At 47.0% G+C, this 22,156-nt stretch overlaps 1 protein-coding gene across 2 annotated transcripts in view; it reads right to left on the bottom strand.

Annotated features, from left to right (window-relative positions):
• Window positions 1-1,326: 1,326 nt before the first annotated feature.
• LOC123771978 (beta-3 adrenergic receptor) overlaps window positions 1,327-22,156 on the bottom strand; it is an 88,474-nt gene continuing 67,644 nt past the window's right edge. Inside the window, exons 2-5 of one of the 2 annotated variants that reach the window (XM_045764837.2) lie at window positions 19,934-20,066; window positions 13,099-13,338; window positions 12,256-12,428; window positions 1,327-6,014 (exon numbers count right to left, since the gene is read on the bottom strand). In XM_045764837.2, coding sequence (XP_045620793.2) covers window positions 4,651-6,014; window positions 12,256-12,428; window positions 13,099-13,338; window positions 19,934-20,066 — 1,910 coding nt within the window. In that variant the 3' untranslated portion in view covers window positions 1,327-4,650. The remainder of the gene's footprint in view (window positions 6,015-12,255; window positions 12,429-13,098; window positions 13,339-19,933; window positions 20,067-22,156) is intronic. The other variant, XM_069337787.1, reaches the window with a different exon arrangement.

Here is a 22,156-nt window from a genome sequence, read left to right as displayed (position 1 = left end):
AGAACTTCGGTTTCAACTCTTTTGTTTACCCTGTCGTAGCTCAGTCGATTAAGGCAGTGTCTGCGATTCTCCCGGACGCAGGTTCGAATCCTCGTCACGGCCCTTGTGGATTTGTTCGTCAGATTTATTTTCATTATGAAAGTTACTGGTCACCCTGACCACTAGTTTATTATTTAAAATGTTAAGGCAATCCAAACCCGTATGTCACTGACCCCTTGTCGTGTCTCGGGCATAAAGGGTATTATTTTTCGATATCCTAAACAGTTATCCGTTCAGGGCCATTTATTACCCTTTACAGACCATTGATTCAATTGTTTACTTGCTATTTATTCCGGTTATCTTTTATCCAGAATTAATTTGCGGCCGTGTCAGTAGTTCAAAAGAATTTAATTTGACGTCAGTGAGATTACCCTCTCCGGCTCACCATCAAGTCATCACTCATCAGTTTGTTATTGTTATCGAGGGAAGGTGGCCATCGTACCGTGAGTCACAACTTTGACGTACTTTAGGGAGGTTTCTCTCTGACGGCTTCATTTAAGTAAAAATAATAATATTATTGTTGACCATACCACACTAGAAGGTGCAGGGACGACGACGTTTCGGTCCGTCCTGGACCATTCTCAAGTCGATTGTGAATGGTCTCAAGTCACAATCGACTTGAGAATGGTCCAGGACGGACAGAAACGTCGTCGTCCCTTCACCTTCTAGTATGAAGTCTGGTCAATATACTTCAGCCACGTTATTGTGACTCCTCGTCTGCATAATAATATTATTGTTTTTACATTATTTGCAGTTATTAAAGCTACACATCTTCGCCCTCTTTAGGTGTATCATGTTATATTCAAGAGAGAAATTAGTTTATGCAAGATTTTAGACAATTAACTTTATCACTAGTAAGAAAACTAATAATTTCAAGTGTTGCCAGCAGGCAGCAGCCAACTTAAGTTATTCTTAGGCACATTAGTCTCACGTCTTGCTCAACGTCACCTTCTTTTATTCTCAAGAATCGTAAATGAATAAGAGGTCCTGTGGCTCGTCACCTCCTTGGGAGAGGAGAGAGAGAGAGAGAGATGACCATAGTGAACACAGTTTGGCTTCCGGTGACAGGGAAGAAGCTGGTGCTCTGGAAACTTAATAATATATACAGAACAAAATTCGCTGACTTACTAACGCAAGCCAAGTTCTTGAATCAACAATATCCCAAAACAAAAATATTAGTATCAGTCTGTACATTTCAGCCAAGGTTTTTTTGGGGGGAAAATATTAGTATCAGTCTGTTCATTTTAGCCAAGGTTATTTTTTTTGGAAAGGAGAGAGAAAGAAACGTAAAGAAAATACTGTTTATTCATGAGTAAGGTATTCATGAGTAAGGTATTCATGAGTAAGGTATTCATGAGTAAGGAAGGGAGAAGGCGAAGACTTGCCAGCCTTGTCCTCTCTAGCATAACCCAGTCTAGTTCATCTTTGTACCTCTTATCGTCTTTACAAGTGATTTGAATCCTGGAAGTTTTATTTGTTATTATATATATATATATATATATATATATATATATATATATATATATATATATATATATATATATATATATATATATATATATATAATACTTTGGCATCTGCAACACAACACAGTTGTGATCATTTAACAGTGTTCCTGCTATCAACTAGTCACACATCGTAGCCAAATCAACAGACTAGCGGAACTGATAACAGAACGGCATACATTAGTAACGTTAAGCGTGCGATCTGTTGGTGACGGCGTTACGCATAGTGTTACATACAGGAGGCAGTGAGGTGAGGGGGGGGCGGGGGCTTGACACAGGTATATAAGGGAAGGATAGCTTAGTACCTGTAAGGGGGGGGGTCGTCGAAGGGGACGGGGATGCGACGGGTCGTCACGGGCAATGCATGTTTTATCGGAGTAAGGGAGGGAGGGGAAATTGCGGCTTCACGCGCTGGAAGGAAGCTTCGCGTTGCTGACACAACGCGAGATTTGTGGGAGGCGAACCGGTTATTGCAGGTGTGGGGGCGACACAATGGCTTGACTGTGTGGGTAGAGCCATTTAGTTGTGTTAGTGATATTCGGTGTCCCATGTGGGGCTCTAAGATCCCGCTGGCTTTGATGAGAGTTCGTGTAGAAGGTGATTAACAGTGTTCCTGTTTCTGCTATCCTGCTATATGTATTAACGGAGCTGGTCACGGCGAGAGGCAGGCCAGAGCTGATCACGGCGAGAGGCAGGCCAGAGCTGGTCACGGCGAGAGGCAGGCCAGAGCTGATCACGGCGAGAGGCAGGCCAGAGCTGGCCACGGCGAGAGGCAGGCCAGAGCTGGTCACGGTGAGAGGCAGGCCAGAGCTGGTCACGGTGAGAGGCAGGACAGAGCTGGTCACGGCGAGAGGCAGGACAGAGCTCATCACGGCGGTTCTCCAATGTCTCCCCGTCTCCCCTTGAGAAGAAATCAGAGGTGACCGACCCGATGCAGCGTAATTCGAGATTGGACCCGTATCACTGAGCCTCCTGCACTCGCTAAAATGACCGCCCGTAATACCCGTACCTCCTCCCTGCTCCTCCTCTCTTTACCTGCTCCTCTTCCATGCTCCTTCTTCTCCTCCTCCTTCCACTTGTCCAACTGCACCAGGCTTCGCCCCTCAAGGGTCTCGCTTGCAGTCAATCCTCGTATCTCAGTGTCGTTATCAGTAGAGTCATTAGAGTGTGGGTCTACTATATCGTGACACAATGTGTGTGTGTGTGTGTGTGTGTGTGTGTGTGTGTGTGTGTGTGGGTGTGAGTGCCACGCTGAGCGCGTCACCTGCGGAGTATCACCTATTTTGGCGCCACCATCAGCATCAGCAGCTGGAGTGTTGCATCACTTGGGCCAGCACCTCGCTTTGCACCAGTGCTGGCTCGACTGACACCGTATAGCACGGTGCTGGCTCGACTGACACCGTATAACAGGGTGCTGGCTCGACTGACACCGTATAATAGGGTGCTGGCTCGACTGACACCGTATAATAGGGTGCTGGCTCGACTGACACCGTATAATAGGGTGCTGGCTCGACTGACACCGTATAATAGGGTGCTGGCTCGACTGACACCGTATAATAGGGTGCTGGCTCGACTGACACCCTATAGCACGGTGCTGGCTCGACTGACACCCTATAGCACGGTGCTGGCTCGACTGACACCCTATAGCACGGTGCTGGCTCGACTGACACCCTATAGCACGGCCCCTGACTCGACTGACACTGCATGGCACCGCGGTGACCTAAATAACACGGCATGACAATGTGCTGGTTCGTCTGACACTGTATGACAGTCCTAGAGAACCAGCGTGGCATATCATCCATTTACTTCCTCAACCACATGTTAAGGACTAATAATAAGCACATCCGCAGCTCTCTAAGAACCAAAAGGCAACGAGATCACGCTACACAGTACACCGGAAAGTCCCTCTACGCCGGCAAATATTTTTGTCCAGTGATAGGGCTCCTGTGAAGCCCAGAGTTTCGTAGATAGGGCTCCTGTGAAGCCCAGAGTTTCACAGGTAGGGCTCCTGTGAAGCCCAGAGTTTCATAGATAGGGCTCCTGTGAAGCCCAGAGTTTCATAGGTAGGGCTCCTGTGAAGTCCAGAGTTTCATAGGTAGGGCTCCTGTGGAAACCCAGAGTTTCACAGGTAGGGCTCCTGTGAAAACCCAGAATTTCACAGGTAGGGCTCCTGTGAAGCCCAGAGTTTCATAGGTAGGGCTCCTGTGGAAACCCAGAGTTTCACAGGTAGGGCTCCTGTGAAAACCCAGAATTTCACAGGTAGGGCTCCTGTGAAGCCCAGAGTTTCACAGGTAGGGCTCCTTGAAACACAGATTTTCACAGTAGGGCTCCTTTGAAGCCCAGAGTTTCACAGGTAGAGTTGCTGTGGAAGCCCAGAGTTTCACAGGTAGGGCTCCTGTGGAAACCCAGAGTTTCACAGGTAGGGCTCCTGTGAAGCCCAGAGTTTCATAGGTAGGGCTCCTGTGAAGCCCAGAGTTTCATAGGTAGGGCTCCTGTGGAAACCCAGAGTTTCACAGGTAGGGCTCCTGTGAAAACCCAGAATTTCACAGGTAGAGCTCCTGTGAAAACCCAGAATTTCACAGGTAGGGCTCCTGTGGAAACCCAGAGTTTCACAGGTAGAGCTCCTGTGAAAACACAGATTCTCAGAGGTAGAGGCTCCAGTGGAAACCCATCACTGAAATAGTTTGTGATGTGATCTCTGAGGGTCAGCAGAGTGGGTCTAGATTCTATTTTCTTATAATTGAGTCGGCAGTTTAGAGTAATAGAAATGTTTCCATTTCCATCGGAATTCGGATGAATCGTAGAATATTAGGGACATTTTCTGCGTACACATACATAGTTGTTTTAAGTTATTTGGTTAAACAATACATATAAAGGTAATAATGAGTATACTACAATTTAATACCACAGAGGAAATATTAATTTCCATCATAGCTTCCCATCTGCACAGTTGACAGTTTAACGTCTCTCCAGTTGACAGCTTTACTGAGGGAGTTGTCAGTTGACCTCATACTGACAGTCTCCAGTTGCTGGTCTGAGAGTCGTCTGAATCTTGCCTCTGGCAGGCCCCGGCCAGGTTCATTAGTGAGGGCGACCGGGCCAAAGGTCACCTAGGAGGCGCGTTTTGGGCCTCTCCCTCAGTAGTGTCGTCGTCCTGGCCGTCTCCTTCCTCAATCTCCCATATAAACCTCACCGAGGACCCCACCGACTCCTGCCGGTGGCTGAGACGAGGGTGGCGGAAGGGGTTAGCGTAGCCGTGAATCTCGGGCTGATTGGTGCCGGCGTCAAGTGTATCTTCTTCACTCTCCAGGAAGAGTGAGCGTTGGCCGCCAGGGGGATGAAGACGTGCTGACACCACGTCATCGTCGGGGTCTTCGTGAGCGCTGCGTCTGGTGATGGTCCCGCCGCTGTCGGTAGATACCGTTGAGTACCGTCTTATAGGCCACCGTTGGATACCGGCGCTGAGTACCGAGGAGTTAGTGGAAGCTAGCGAGTCGCTTCTCGTCGTAACTGACCCGTTTGACATCCGCGGCCGCGTCCATCTGACGGAAGGATTAGATGGGCGATGGTGGCGGTAACAATCGCTGAGTAAAGGGTCGTCAGACGAAGCTGAGGACGCGGAGTCCTGACGCAAACACTGGCGACATCTGGACGGCGGGCGGTCCATCGGCGTCAACTTGAACGAAACGGTACTTTCCCGCCGGGGGCTGAGAGCCCTCCGCTGCTCTGGCGGCAACGGAGAGGTCACAGGTCTGCCGTTCCGCAGCGAACACACCAGTTGGTTATGGCCGCATGCGCCGCACTCTGTGGCGTAGCTGTAGAGGGATGCGGTATCTGGCTCGATGATCCGCACGGGCGTGGTGGCGTGGCCATTACCCATCTTTGGGTTGAGGGAAGAGCGCGTAAATGACGGAGAACCGGGGCTGGGCGGCCGCCACCAACATATAATTTTCAGCACCTCTTTACTGGCCGTGTCGTTCCGGTAGACGTATATAAAAGGACTAGTGCAGGAGGAAGACAGAGCTAAGTACGTCACCGCCTCGTCAACGTACGGGATATCCCTCGACCACCCACCGGCTTCAAATATTTTAAAAATAAAATATGGCATCCACGACGTGACGAAGGAGGCTATGACGATGACAGCTGTCTTCACGGCGCGACCTTCCTCGCGGAAGAAAAGCGAAGAGAAGCTGATGTTAGACGTACGGCGGCGGTGCGTGCGGGCTTTGCACCTGACGGAGTTGTGATTCCCGGAGTCTGGAGTAGAGGGACAGTCAGGAATGATGATCTCCGCAGGGTTATGACAGACGCTGTGTCGCCGCGTACGAGCGGAGTTACGGCGGGCAGCGCGGTACATCCGAACGTATATCCAGCACAGCACCAACAGCGGCACCAGGAATCCACACAGCGCCAGCAGCACAGCGTAGTACAGCCCGAACTTGACGGGCACAGCAGGAACCACATCCTGACCTGCAGAGAAGATGACAGTCACTAATTAGGCTACAGTAAAGTTGCTGTGCTACGGATTCCGGAAACAGGGAAAATACCGGAAGAAAACCGGTTTAGTAACAATATTTTATAATATTATAATAGTTTTTCCTATTAATAATACAATTATTGTTAATACACATCATGAACATTGATTAAACAAGCATAAATTTTGCACAAATACTAAACACACATAATAAAAAAAATTATTTTCGAGACATAATACATCGGTTCTAAATCAATAAAAGAAACACTATACATAATGTCTTCAGTTCCACATCATCAGAAGAAAAAGTAAATGTAATGTTTTTCATTTCAACATCGTCAAATAAGGCAGTATACATGTTTTCAGTTCTATATCAGCCAATTCATGGGGTTGCCTGGATCTCAAAGTCCCAGAACACATACACATGTAGGAACCCTCCGCCTATAGCCGTAGATGTGTCTTCCTTGCCGACCAGACCACACACTAGAAGGTGAAGGGACGACGACGTTTCGGTCCGTCCAGGACCATTCTCAAGTCGATTCTAAACATACTCTGGTCAACATACTTTAGCCACGTTATTGTGACTCATCGCCTGCATATGTCTTCCCTGCCGTTGTGTTTATCTTTCCATTATTTTTATTTTTCTAACAAAGAATTACTTGTGTAAAGGAGGAAATGTATATGTTTATCTCTCAGAATGTTTGGTAATATGTTTATTGTTTGTGATGTGTGTCTATGTATGTATTAACACGATGTACTGAATGGGGTGAGAATAGCTTGAACAACCTCATCCCTTTGTGTGTATTTTACCTCAATAAACTTATTTCAATTTCAATTTCAATTTCTAACAAAGAATGGCCAATGATACACAATGTTTAATACTGTTTTATCACAGTATTACTAATGCTATCACTGCTAATGCTGTTAGCTGAAGAGGATGATTCGCTTAAACTGAAGGATATCATTCGTGAGTGAACTATATCCCTTATATGAAGTTGTGGACATGAGGCCAGGCAGCGAGGAGCAATGACCGCGACATTGCACCGCACGGATACGTCTTGATCATTTCCTCCAAGCACTGTTTACCTTGCCAAGGGCAGCAACATCACCCATACGAGGCTGTTAAGCAGCTGAACATTCAACAGTGCTTAAGACGACCGAATTCACCTCGTGTGAGATTTGCCATAATGATATATTTATTTAGTTTAGCAACAATATAGTAAATCTTCAAGTATAATGAGATGCCTGCTAAACTTGCGTATTCCAGCAGACACCTGGCTGGTGTTCCAGCAGACACCTGGATGGTGTTCCAGCAAACACCTGGATGGTGTTCCAGCAGACACCTGGATGGTGTTCCAGCAGACACCTGGATGGTGTTCCAGCAAACACCTGGATGGTGTTCCAGCAGACACCTGGATGGTGTTCCAGCAGACACCTGGGTGGTGTCCCAGCAGACACCTGGATGGTGTTCCAGCAAACACCTGGATGGTGTCCCAGCAGACATCTGGATGGTGTTCCAGCAGACATCTGGATGGTGCTACTAAACCACAGTAATGTCATGCACATTTTCACTATGAAAATTAAAAACTTGGCAGAACTGGATCGGAGAGTTATATTCTTTTCAAATTTTGTTCCTTAATCTATGTTCTCGAAGGTGAACAGCGGTCATCCAAATCACGCAAAACTAAGTTGAATTCCGTAAGCGCCTCGTCGACGTCTGACCATGATATCATGGTGGGAAACATGCTAACAATGCATCTGTATGCAAATTACAACTATACGCCAAGTTTAAGATGCAAGCGATGATTCACTGAGCAGTGGAAATCGTGGAAAAAAAAGGAAAATTGTGAAAACTTTTTGATGCACTAATATTTTTGCTGAATCTGTTTGTAATGATGAAAACTGTTTATTTCTACGATCATGGTAAGTTGAACGACGTCTCTGATGCCTCACCGTAAACTCAAGCAGGTCTATAATACCCATGGTAAACTCAACCTGGTCTCTAATACCCATGGTAAACTCAAACACGTCTCTAATACCCATGGTAAACTCAAACAGATCTCTAATACCCATGGTAAACTCAAACAGGTCTCTAATACCCATGGTAAACTCAAACCCGTTTGAGTTTACGATCATGGAAACTCAGCCAAATCACTCTTGCCACGGATCATGTCAAACTGAACCACATCCGTAAGACCCCAGCTCAAGACGAGCTTAATTACGCATTTGATGATCGAGCTCATTCGCTGTAAACTGAGCCCCGTGGATAATGCAACAGTCCCAGAGAAAATTCCCATCAAGTAAGAGATATTAAAGTAAAGTTATCGCCGATGGGATTGCGTGTAATTATCTCCAATTAAAAGTCGGGAGAATAAACATTGGTGTGGAGGAGAGGGGGGGGGGTGGGGGTTGGATGGTGTGGGGGGGTGGGGGTTGGATGGTGTGGGGGGGTGGGGGGGTGGGAGGGGCATGAGCAGGGGTCTTGAATACTGGGGTGATTAGTTCAGTACAGTGAATCATTATACACCCACCCACTACACCTACACTGAACTAGTACATCCACCCACTACACCCTCACTGAACCAGTACATCCACCCACTAAACCCTCACTGAACCAGTACATCCACCCACTACACCCTCACTGAACCAGTACATCCACCCACTACACCCTCACTGAACCAGTACATCCACCCACTACACCCTCACTGAACCAGTACATCCACCCACTACACCCACACTGAACCATTACATCCACCCACTACACCCACACTGAACTAGTACACCCACCCACTAAACCCACACTGAACTAGTACACCCATTACACCTCTACGGTACATCTAAATATCCAGTTTACACCTATTGTCTCTTTTGGAATAATTTATATTTTGGAACCTTGACCATTTCTGTATCTTGTACATCAGAATCATGTCTCTGCTAAATCTTCTCTCCAGGGGTTGAAGATCCAGTTCTCTTTGTCTTCGTTAAACAGGATTCACATTTCCGGTATTAGTCGTGTATTTTTAATTTATTTATTGTGTGTATTTCATTTAAACTTCAGAATCCGTGTTGGGTAAACATACTTCGGTAAACTTAATGCGAAACATACTTCAATATACACAATAGAGTTTGGGCCTCGGTGTCTAAGATGTTAGTTCGAACCCATTTCACAGCTCCAGCATATCTGAGTGATGGAGGCATGTGTGTGTGTCTGTGTGTGTGTGTGTGTGTGTGTGTGTGTGTGTGTGTGTGTCTACTCACCTACTCACCTAATTGTGTTTGCGGGGATTGAGCTCTGGTTCTTTGGTCCCGCCTCACAACTGTCAATCAACTGGTGTACAGGTTCCTGAGCCTACTGGGCTCTATCATATCTACATTTGAAACTGTGTATGGAGTCAGCCTCCACCACATCACTACTTAATGTGTGTGTGTGTACTCACCTACTCACCTAATTGTGTTTGCGGGGGTTGAGCTCTGGCTCTTTGGTGTGTGTGTGTGTGTGTGTTCAAATAGTTTAATTACAATGCCAGCTACCTTACCATCAACATAATATATTCACGAGTTGATTCCAAAAGTATTATCGTCAGTGTTGTGAAGGATTATCGACTAAGTGGCCTCCCCATCTCTTCAATAATGACTAATTTCCTTGTCAGTATCGGCTGAGCACTGATGGGGCCAATGGTTTCCAGTTAAGGCTTTCATTACACATCGCCAACCCCCATAAGCTGGATGTTCCATAGAGGGGGCAAGGGTGTGCTGGAGGATTTCCCAGAATTCTTATTTTTAGCTTACACCTGAGACTGTCTCACCTGTGAAACTCCACCCCTGCTTCACACCTGTGAAACTATACCCCTGCTTTACACCTGTGAAACTTCACTCCTGCTTCACACCTGTGAAACTCCACCCCTGCTTCACACCTGTGAAACTCCACACCTGCTTCACACCTGTGAAACTATACCCCTGCTTCACACCTGTGAAACTCCACACCTGCTTCACACCTGTGAAACTCCACACCTGCTTCACACCTGTGAAACTATACCCCTGCTTCACACCTGCGAAATTCCACCCCTGCTTCACACCTGTGAAACTCCTCCCCTGCTTCACACCTGCGAAATTCCACCCCTGCTTCACACCTGTGAAACTCCACCCCTGCTTCACACCTGTGAAACTCCACCCCTGCTTCACACCTGTGAAACTATACCCCTGCTTTACACCTGTGAAACTCCACCCCTGCTTCACACCTGTGAAACTCCTCCCCTGCTTCACACCTGTGAAACTCCACCCCTGCTCCACACCTGTGAAACTCTACCCCTGGTCCACACCTGTGAAACTCCACCCCTGCTCCACACCTGTGTTCATCTCTCCTACTCATCTGTGTTCCCAGCATCCACGAGAAACCTTCAGTTTTACAGTTTACTAATGTGAACATTGTGAACATTGTGAACATTGTGAACATTGCCACTGGCAAATAATTCCCTACAACGTCTTGAACTGTTGTTACCGTGTGTCCCCTGTTGTGTACCTCCACCGGCGTGATGAAGTTGAATTCCTTCTCCTGTTGACTGCAAACAAGTCGTGTCGCATATCTTCCTGCAGGAGCTGCATGTTCAAGGGCCGGTATAACGTAGGTTGTGTATATATACCGATTCGAACCTTTGTCTAGGTTCCTGATGGCAACGAGGACACTTGCCATCATTATGTTAATGTGATCTTCAGACGTAAGAAATTATTAATATATTCTATTCACTTATTTATGTGTGTTTATGATGGGAGATGAGGTGGTCGTAAGTCTTGATATTAGACGCTAAGTGTATGGAAAGTCCGTGACGGAGAGCTCTGTTCTGTTGTCACAAAAATGTAATGTAAATTGTGGAGTGGTGGAGGGAGACTCCATACACGGGTTGTGGAGTGGTGGAGGTAGACTCCATACACGGCTTGTGGAGTGGTGGAGGTAGACTCCATACACGGGTTGTGGAGTGGTGGAGGTAGACTCCATACACGGCTTGTGGAGTGGTGGAGGCAGACTCCATACACGGGTTGTGGTGTGGTGGAGGTAGACTCCATACACTGGTTGTGGAGTGGTGGAGGTAGACTCCATACACGGGTTGTGGAGTGGTGGAGGTAGACTCCATACACGGGTTGTGGTGTGGTGGAGGTAGACTCCATACACTGGTTGTGGTGTGGTGGAGGTAGACTCCATACACAAGTTATGAAGTAGTGGAGGCAGACTCCACACATAACATACAGTTATATAACAACTACACCACTGGACTAAACGATTAAAATTAGGACCCAAGAGCTTAAGCTCTACCCTCCCTCCCCCAAAAAAAGAGATCAATTAACACAAAAAAGTACAGCTCCACAACAAAGGTTCAGAGTGAGGTCGTAATTCTATCAGCCAATCAGATCTATCGATGTAATTGGTGTGTGTATTCCAACAGCAGCAGGAGAAAAACATCAGTTTTATTTCTGTGTAGAATTAACTCTGTTTTATCTATTTAAGTGAAAATTGGAATGAAAATGTGTCACACAAATATCGCAAGGAAACCCAATTATATTTCTCGTAACATAGTTGGCTTCGTTCCCAACTCACAATCGGGGGAGTCCCGGGTTAGATTCCATGTTGGGAAATAAATGGTTAGACACATTTTATTTCCTCCCAGTCTCCGGCAAAACCAAATAGTATTAAGCTGAAAATTTTATGTGAAAATGTATTTTCAGGAAAGTATCATTGTTTTCTGGATTTGCAAACACATCACACGCTATTGTGACGAAGTTTTGCATCTCCCACGTACGTCAAGCATGTGTATGGCGACGCTTAGGTCCATCTTGGACCCCTTGACAATGTTTCGATCCGTCTTGGACCCTTTAGACAAGTTTCGGACCATCATGGACCCTTTAGACAACGTTTCGGTCGGTCCTGGACCCGTTAGATAACGTTTCGGTCCGTCCTAGACCCTTTAGACAAGTTTCGGTCCGTCCTGGACCCTTTAGACAAGTTTCGGTCCGTCCAACACAGCGTAACATATTTACAGCATAGTGTGACATACATACTACATAGATTGACATACTGCATAGCGTGACATATTTACTGCATAGCGTGACATATTTACTGCATAGCGTGATATAGTCCTTGCTTACTGTTACATTCTCTGTATACTAGTAAATCCGTAAGATAACCACGTAGATATCACCTGCGTCAGTGAGACACATAGGCGAACTAAGAATCAGTTATCTTACCGTCGGGGCAAGATGAGAGTCTGGAGGCTGGGCGGAGGTGGGCGGGGGTGTGGGCGAGCAGTTGAGGCAGGGCGTAGAGAAGAGCTAACGCCCACACGCCCACGATGAGCCTGACGCTACGCCCTCGCGTGATGGTCATGGAGTAGTGGAGCGGAGAGGTGACGGCGCAGTACCTGTTGGATGAGGACCCAACACCTGCTTAGTAAGGACTCCCCAACATCTGCTTAGTAAGGACTCCCCAACACCTGCTTAGTAAGGACTCCCAACACCTGCTTAGTAAGGACTCCCCAACACCTGCTTAGTAAGGACTCCCCAACACCTGCTTAGTAAGGACTCCCCAACACCTGCTTAGTAAGGGCTCCCCAACACCTGCTTAGTAAGGACTCCCCAACACCTGCTTAGTAAGGACTCCCCAACACCTGCTTAGTAAGGACTCCCCAACACCTGCTTAGTAAGGACTCCCCAACACCTGCTTAGTAAGGAGTACCAAACACCTGCTTAGTAAGGAGTATCAAACACCTACTTAGCTTCTCTATATTTCTTACTCTATTCTCAAGTTAGAAAGGAAGTTGAACTATAATCTCCAGATTTCATTTCTCAAACATCTCCCAGGTAACTCCCTGGTGCATCAGTTGGCTCTCCCATCTCCCAGGTAACTCCCTGGTGCATCAGTTGGCTCTCCCATCTCCCAGGTAACTCCCTGGTGCATCAGTTGGCTCTCCCATCTCCCAGGTAACTCCCTGGTGCATCAGTTGGCTCTCCCATCTCCCAGGTAAACTCCTGGGAGCTTCTCAGGTGAGCCACTGCTCATTAAGACATGGTGTCTACCTGCTCTCAACTCACCTGTCGACGGCAATGAGCAGGACCGAGAAGATGGCAGCTTCGACAGCTAAAGCCATGAGTGCCTTGGAGACCTGGCACCACCAGAACTCCTCGGCCCCGCGACTGACGTACTGGCCACCGTCAGCGCCTTCCGTGGTGGCGGGAGTGAGGAGAGGGATGAGGCCGCCGAGTCTGAGGGCGTGGAGAGGCACCACCATCACCGTCGACACCAGGTTGGACGACGTCAGGGATAATACGAATCTGGAGAGTGGAGCAAAGGTGAAGGTTAGGTACATGTAGCGTTTATGTGTAGTGTGTGTGTGTGTGTGTGTGTGTGTGTGTGTGTGTGTGTGTGTGTGTGTGTGTGTGTGTGTGTGTGTGTGTGTGTGTGTGTGTGTTAGATATATATGTAATAGACATAATAGAGGAAAAAATAAATATTTAGTAATAGAAAAATACAGACACACACACACACACAGTCTGGAGGCTGACTCCATACACATTTTCAAATGTAGATATGATAGAGCCCAGTAGGCTCAGGAATCTGTACACCTGTTGAGAGGCGGGACCAAAGAGCCAGAGCTCAACCCCCGCAAACACAACTAGGTGAGTACAACTAGGGGAACACACACACACATACACACACACACACACACACACACACACACACACACACACACACACACACACACACACACACACACACACACACACACACACACATCCTCAGGAAGCATTCCATAGCAGCTGTCTTATCCCGAAGTATCTATTTACTGCTAGGTGAACAGTACAATCAGGGTAAAAAAAAGCTCTGCCTATTTGTTTCTGCCTCGGCCGGCAATAGAACCCGGGCTCTTTGGACTACGACCCCCGAGCGCTGTCCACTCAGCCACGAGGGCCCCTAGGCCTCTAGTACATAAACATATTCAGCATACTCAAGGGAGCCGGTGGCTGAGCGGACAGAACACTGGACGCGTGATCCTGTGGCCCCGGGTTCAATCCCGGGCGCCGGCGAGAAACAATGGACAGATTTTCTTTCACTTTGATGCTCCTGTTACCTATCAGTAAATAGGTACCTGGGAGTTAGTTAGCTGTCACGGACTGCTTCCTGGGGGAGGAGGCCTGATCGAGAACCGGGCCGCAGGGGACACTAAGCCCCGAAATCATCTCAAGATAACCTCTCAAGAAGCACTATGTTCTTTTACGACTTGAAATGTTCAAAGACACGTTTCAATACATGACTGATTGAGCAATAACATGTTCTGCTTTGTAATTTAGGTTGTGTGATGGTGAGAGCCGCCCCCTTAACCGCACAGAGTAGTGTGTAATGTGATCAAGATGGTGGGTCTCAGATGGTTATTGGGAGAGAGAGACAGCCTTGAAGGAGGCGATCGAGACGAGGTGGTCATGTGTGACTCCAGCGGCGCAGTTGAAGGGTTGATGGGGAGGCTGGTGGAGGGGCGGCGGAGAAGCACCTTCCTCTTCCTGTTCAAGACCACAGAGGTATGTTCTCCTGAAAACTAGTTCCTTGTGTACACGTTTGTTACACGTCTGTCTCAAAGGGACATTTGAATTGTCTTTAATATATATATATATATATATATATATATATATATATATATATATATATATATATATATATATATATATATATATATATATATATATACAATTGACGATCACAAAACACTGATCATTTTATGCGGAAAATCTTTTTGAAATGGTTTTCCATATTATATATATATATATATATATATATATATATATATATATATATATATATATATATATATATATATATATATATATATATAATATTTAAACCAATTATTCATGGCGATGCCTTCGTTTGTCTATCCCTCTCCCTTACCCCTCCTCTCTCTCTCTCTCTCTCTCTCTCTCTCTCTCTCTCTCTCTCTCTCCCTCTCTCTCTCCCCGTCAATCTCCCCTCAGAACATCACCAACAGCATTCCTCGCCCTATAGACAACAGAACAACATCAACAGAACAGCATCAACGGCTAAACTGGTTCTACAGACAACAGATGGGACATCAACAGAAGCCCACGCTAGTTATTTAATCGGTTATAACAGGGACAATTATCACGAGCCAATTACCAAAATCAGAGCATCGAATTTCCACCAAACTGCCGCTAACACCCCGAGCTGGAGGTGTCCTAATTACCCCGCTAATTACTGCCTGAAGCCCGCTACGGGTAAAAATAATTAGCCTGCGTATGCAAATGAGCGTTTCATTGACGGTAACATTGAGGGGTTTGTGAGTGTTCATAAGCCTTTCTTGTCAAGAAACCTTCCGTGTGTCCTGGAATCTTATTTGTTAAGTAACCATGCATGTAAAATTATATATATATTGTGTGTGTGTGTGTGTGTGTGTATATGTATGCTAAAGGTGGTACCCGGTGCCAAGGTTCTCCCAAGTATGTGAGTCGGTACATATTAGATGTCATAATGTATTACATATTAACGTGAATCACGTGTGTCCGAATGTACTATCAAGTGTCACTGTGTATCGCTTGCTAGTATGTATCATGTGTGTCAGCTGTGTATCAGCCGATGGTGGATCTGTGAGACACTCACACACAGACACACACACACACACACACACACACACACACACACACACACACACACACACACACACACACACACACACACACACACGATTGACAAATGGAATGTATTAGGCAGTGATGTGGTGGAGGCTGACTCCATACACAGTTTCAAATGTAGATATGATAGAGCCCAATAGGCTCAGGAATCTGTACACCTGTTGATTGACGGTTAAGAGGCGGGACCAAAGAGCCAGAGCTCAACCCCCGCAAGCACAACTAGGTGAGTAACTAGGTGAGTACACACACACACACACACACACACACACACACACACACACACACACACACACACACACAGTACCAAAGTATAATGCTGAAACAAAAGATAACTGGCCTCACCCCATCTCTCCCTAAGAGCACAAAGAGAGGGAGTTATAAACCTCGCTCCCATACCTCTTGTGTAGCAGAGACAGAGGAGAGAGAGAAAAAAAAACTCAACCCCACTCCCCTGCTGGACCACGTAAGGGGCCGAAGCCCTCCCCTACCCCTTCCCCTCACCCAGAAGCAGGGAGAGAGAGAGAGAGAGAGAGAGAGAGAGAGAGAGAGAGAGAGAGAGAGAGAGAGAGAGAGGAAGGGAGAATGCCGTCCGTAGCCAGACTTACTAAAGGGCATGTGCGCTTGTGGGGCCCAGCCGCCTCCAGCGCCCAGGTCCTCTTACCTCCGCCGGCCTGCTGAAACAACCGCCTTCTTAAAAAGTCTCTTTTCGAACTATTTTAATTCAATTTACATAGAAATATCTACACTGAATTATCTTAGACGAATATGTTGATAAGGATGGTGATTGTGATATATTTGGGATTCTTATATGTTCTTTGTGTTCATCTGTGAATGTTAGTTATGTTGTTTTTGGGGTTTGAAGTTCTTGGCCGGCTTTATAAGTTTTTTTAAGTAAGTTTGTTTATCTTTTGAAAGTTATTTTTCGCCTGACAGTCGTGATCGCTAGTGATCTCAGCCTGGTCTTGTAGTTTAGTTCCTCTCGGAGCCTCTTTAATGCACATTTCCCTCAGTCACTCAGCAGTACTCAGCCCTCTCACCCACTCCACATAACACAGCCCTCTCAACCTCTCATAACAAAGTTCCATCAGTCATCCCACACAACACAATTGCCTCGTATCAAGAACGAGTCTCATTACACAACGAGTCTCATCAACTGGAGGTTCCATGCTGGTTCAGCATACTCAAGAGTGCGTCTCACATGGACTGATGACTTAAGTACCTACGGGCTCACCATAGCCCGTGCTACTTGGAACTGTTTGTTCCAAGTAGCAAATCTTTAACAACAACAACCGAGTCATTCTCGCCTGTCTTCCTGGACAGTTTCTTTAACGTTTGGCAGTGGTACAATCCAGCACCCATTTTCAGTCCTCATTTGCTGCTTTTTCAGACGTTCCAGGTGTTTTATAAACGTTCCAGGTGTTTTATAAACGTTCCAGGTGTTTTATAAACGTGTCAGGTGTTTTTATAAACGTTTCAGGTGTATAATAAACGTTTCAGGTGTTTTATAAACGTTTCAGGTGTTTCATAAAAGTTTCAGGTGTTTTTATAAACGTTCCAGTTGTTTTATAAACGTTCCAGGTGTTTAATAAACGTTCCAGGTGTTTTATAAACGTCTCAGGTGTTTACATCAACTTTCTATGTGACTTATTACCTTTCCAGATGTTTCCATAAACGTTTCAGGTATTTAATAAGTGTATACCAGGTGTTTAACAAGCGTTTCAGATGTTTTCTTAGGCATTCCAGGTATTTTCACGAACACCTTGTAGCGCTGGAGGACTCGGGCGCAGTGTGGAGCCCTGAAGTACAGGACTCGAGCGCAGTGTGGAGCCCTGAAGTACAGGACTCGAGCGCAGTGTGGAGCCCTGAAGTACAGGACTCGAGCGCAGTGTGGAGCCCTGAAGTACAGGACTCGAGCGCAGTGTGGAGCCCTGAAGTACAGGACTCGAGCGCAGTGTGGAGCTTGGGAGTACAGGACTCATCGCTCCCTCATCCCTTCCTCATCAAGAATGATGAGTTATTAAGAGGGGGGGGGGAACAGTCGCGTACGGAGGGACTGAAATAGACACATTTGCGAATGGGAGAGAGAGAGGAGGAGTAGGGTCACGACCTCTGCTTGCATACATGCTTGAATATGTGTCGCCGAGTTAGGTCACGCTGTATTTGTTTCCGGAACTGAGGCCTGTTTGAGTGGTGAATATGGGGGAGGGGGAGAGGGAAGGGGAAGGGAAGGGGAGGGAAGGGGAGGGGAGGGGGGAGAGAGGGGGGTGGGAATGATGTCTCTACCACCAGGTGGGGTTATTTGAGGGATGGTGTGGGGGTGTGGGTAAGTTATGTGCATGTATGGGTTTACATATCATATACACGCACACACACACACACACACATAAAGAACATTTTCAGTGTCAGAGTGGTTGACAAATGGAATGCATTAGGAAGTAATGTGGTGGAGGCTGACTCCACACACAGTTTCAAGTGTAGATATGATAGAGCCCAATAGGCTCAGGAACCTGTACACCAGTTGATTGATGGTTGAGAGGCGGGACCAAAGAGCCAGAGCTCAACCCCCGCAAGCACAACTAGGTGAGTACACACACACACACACACACACACACACACACACACACACACACACAAACACATTACAGGTCACCAGCAAACCAGAATTTCACTCCGTCTTCCCTCTAATTCAATTCAACTGGCTATAAAGCGCCCTTTAGCATCCCTCGGAGGAGTGGTGCAGGAGAGAGTCCCCGGGATATAGGAAAGGAAGACTGTAACGAGGACGAAGAGAAGGAGATGTGCGGGAAGCAGTGTCAGTGTGAACCAAGATGTGTGTGAGCCAGGAGGAAGACACTCCCTAAGACGTTGTTCTTAGGGATGCCTCTGTAAGGGTCTGCAGGAGGAGGAGGAGTCATGAGGTTAACGAGAGAGAGAGAGAGAGAGAGAGAGAGAGAGAGAGAGAAGTGAAGGGGAGTATTAGAAGAAAGCGACAAGCCATTACGACTATATAGCACTTGGAAGGGGACAGGATAAGGATTTGGGATGAGACGGGTCGGAAAGGAATGGTGCCCAACCACTTGTGGACGGTCGGGGATTGAACGTCGACCTGCATGAAGCGAGACCGTTACTCTACCGTCCAGCCCAAGTAGTAGGTGTGAGAGAGAGAGAGAGAGAGAGAGAGAGAGAGAGAGAGAGAGAGAGAGAGAGAGAGAGAGAGAGAGAGAGATTATTATGTCCACCACCACCACCCCCAAATCCTGGTGGCGACCCCTGAAAGAACTCCATTCGAATACAATTACCGTCCACAAATCTCACCTTTCCTATGGTGAATGCCGTCAGCCAGCTTCAACAAGCTATCTTACTAGAATGCCCTAACCTAACCAACCAGAGGACCCACGAACAAAAAACGGGGCATTATATGTCAATTTCGCGAGCCGCTACCATCTTCTTGTACATCAGTTTTTTGTTACTTCAAGTAAAGTATACGTCAAAATACGACGTGCTATAAAGAGAACAGGTCGAGTCAGCGGACTGACTCATAGCGAGTGAGTTTTACATGCTGACTTGGTCTCGAGTTTCAGTAACACGCTAAATTCTTGGAAGAAAGATGGATGTTTTGACAACGCTGTATCTGTAAGATGATACACTTGCACACATTGGTTGTCTACGTCTTGGGAACTTGCACGCACGCACGCACACACACACACACACACACACACACACACACACACACACACACACACACAGGCGGGATCCAAGAGTCAATGCTCGATCCTGCAGACACAACTAGGTGAGTACACACACACACACACACACACACACACACACACACACACACACACACACACACACACACACACACACACAGGCGGGATCCAAGAGTCAATGCTCGATCCTGCAGACACAACTAGGTGAGTACACACACACACACACACACACACACACACACACACACACACACACACACACACACACACACACACACACACACACACACACACACACTATTACACTGCTAGACATAACAGCATAACATAAATTAACACAAATATAGAATTATTGCTATTGGTTCACGTCCAGCTACCTGAGAGACCTGACGGATCCCACCTGACGGACGGTAACTCACCTGTTGGACAGAGACCTGACGGACGGTAACTCACCTGTTGGACAGAGACCTGACGGACGGTAACTCACCTGTTGGACAGAGACCTGACGAACGGTAACTCACCTGTTGGAGAGAGACCTGAGCGAGGGTCTGCGGTAGAAGACCAGGAAGACCAAGGAGTTGACAACGGTCCCGAGGACAAAGACCACTCCCAACACGGCCAGCAGAGCTGCAGTCACCACCACGCTGATGTCTGCTGGAGGAGACCAGGAGGGACTTAGTGGAGGAGGAGACCAGGAGGGACTTAGTGGAGGAGGAGGAGACCAGGAGGGACTTAGTGGAGGAGGAGGAGACCAGATGGGTGATAGTGGTGGAGACATTGAAGGTTGGGAGGGAGAAACTGATGAAGCAAAGGTTGATGTTTTCATGGCATTGATGGAGAGAGATCGATTTTATTGATGGCATCAATGAAGAGATGTTATATTGATGCAACGAAAAACGTCGGATTGATGACATTGATGTCACAGAGCTGATTCAATGATAGCACTGATGTAACGAGAACTGATGATTTGATGGCATTCATGTAGCGAAATCTGGTGAAGAGTGTCAACCCACAAAGTGCCACTCAACATTATCATAACTAAGTGAAGTGCCAACTAACACACAACTAGAGGGAGAGAGAGAGAGAGGGGGGGGGGGGAGAGAGAGAGAGCGAGAGAGAGAGAGCGAGCGAGCGAGAGAGGGTGGGAGAGAGAGAGAGAGAGAGCGAGCGAGCGAGAGAGGGGGGAGAGAGAGAAAAACAGGCGAGGTGAGACGTCGGCGCAGGAGCCACAAAGGAAGGGAGGGAGGGAGGGAGGGAGAAGCTATGATAAACGGACTACAGAAGGAAGGGGAAGTGAAGACTCTTTCATCTGGCACGTAGTAGGTGATGAAAGTGTCTCCAGAGGCGTCCGGATAAACGAGGAAGCGTGTTAACCGGTTGACAGCGTTCGAATACGGGAAACAATGTTGATATACTGTGGGCGCTTGGCTTCCGCGTCAACTTCCGGGTCAGATTGGGTCGTTCAGTTAGTGATCGTTCAGTTGGTGCCTTGATACAACGGTACACTCTGGTCGTCAGAGATACACGACCCTTTGATGTACATCAATTTGCTTAAACTTTTGAAACAATGTTTAATATAAACTATTTTCGAAGACTTAATTGACTTATTTAGACATAAACGACGTTTTGAGGAAATAACTCGCTTCTGTTGCCATGAACTTTGGTGGTGGATATAAACTAGTTCCGGCGACATGACCGGAACACGAACACAATTTGACGGCTGACGAGTTTGTCGCTGTTGTAAATCGCCAGCACGCTGTGCCACAGCTGTGCACAAGAGAACGATGTATATTAAAGCTGTGCACAACATAGCCCAACCACTTGGGTCGGACGGTAGAGCGACGGTCTCGCTTCTTGCAGGTCGGCGTTCAATCCCCGACCGTCCACAAGTGGTTGGGGCACCACTCCTTCCCCCCCGTCCCATCCCAAATCCTTATCCTTACCCCTTCCCAGTGCTATATAGTTGTAATGGCTTGGCGCTTTCCCCCCCTAATAGTTCCCTTGTGCATAACATAGGAATGTGCGAAAGATGCACATACGATAGAGATGTGAAAAGGACGTGTTCAAAGGATGTGTATAGCGGATGTCGTTACAACCAATTACATTTGTTACCTGCTGTTCCTCTTCCCTTATTCCCGACCTCATCCTATTCATCCCCACCTTATCTTGTCTCTAGCTGAGTAAGGAGAGAGTGAGAGCAGCTGAGTAAAGAGGGGCTGAGACCAGATGACTAAGGACAAGGTGAGAGCTCCCCTGAGTTCATAAACACTTCACCTTCCCTGTATAATATACATGTTTTCCTGAAGTTTGTCTTCGATTTATCGCCATATCCAACACACACATGGCACTGAATTATTTGAATGTACAAAGTGCATAATATATTACGTTGCATTCCCTTGCATACACAAACTGCCCGGGTGAGAAATTCAACACAGGTTGCAGGCGAAGAGTCACAATAACGTGGCTGAAGTATGTTGACCAGACCACACACTAGAAGTTGAAGGGACGACGACGAAGGGAATCGACTTGAGAATGGTCCAGGACGGACCGAAACGTCGTCGTCCCTTCAACTTCTAGTGTGTGGTCTGGTCATCAACGCACGTTTATGCTCGTGTGAGTGCTTGCAATGTTCGACGGAGCTCACTTGTTATGCTACAAGCTTGCAACGCTCCGAATCACTTCACGGCCTCATAAACAACGGCTCGTTAATCTAGCTGCCCAATCCCGTGTTTATGAGTAAAACC

The sequence above is a fragment of the Procambarus clarkii genome, chromosome 38, assembly GCF_040958095.1.
Source record: "Procambarus clarkii isolate CNS0578487 chromosome 38, FALCON_Pclarkii_2.0, whole genome shotgun sequence".
Classification (NCBI taxonomy): domain Eukaryota; kingdom Metazoa; phylum Arthropoda; class Malacostraca; order Decapoda; family Cambaridae; genus Procambarus; species Procambarus clarkii.
The sequence above is the reverse complement of the archived record's forward strand: the minus strand, read 5'-3'. Positions and strand labels throughout refer to the sequence as shown.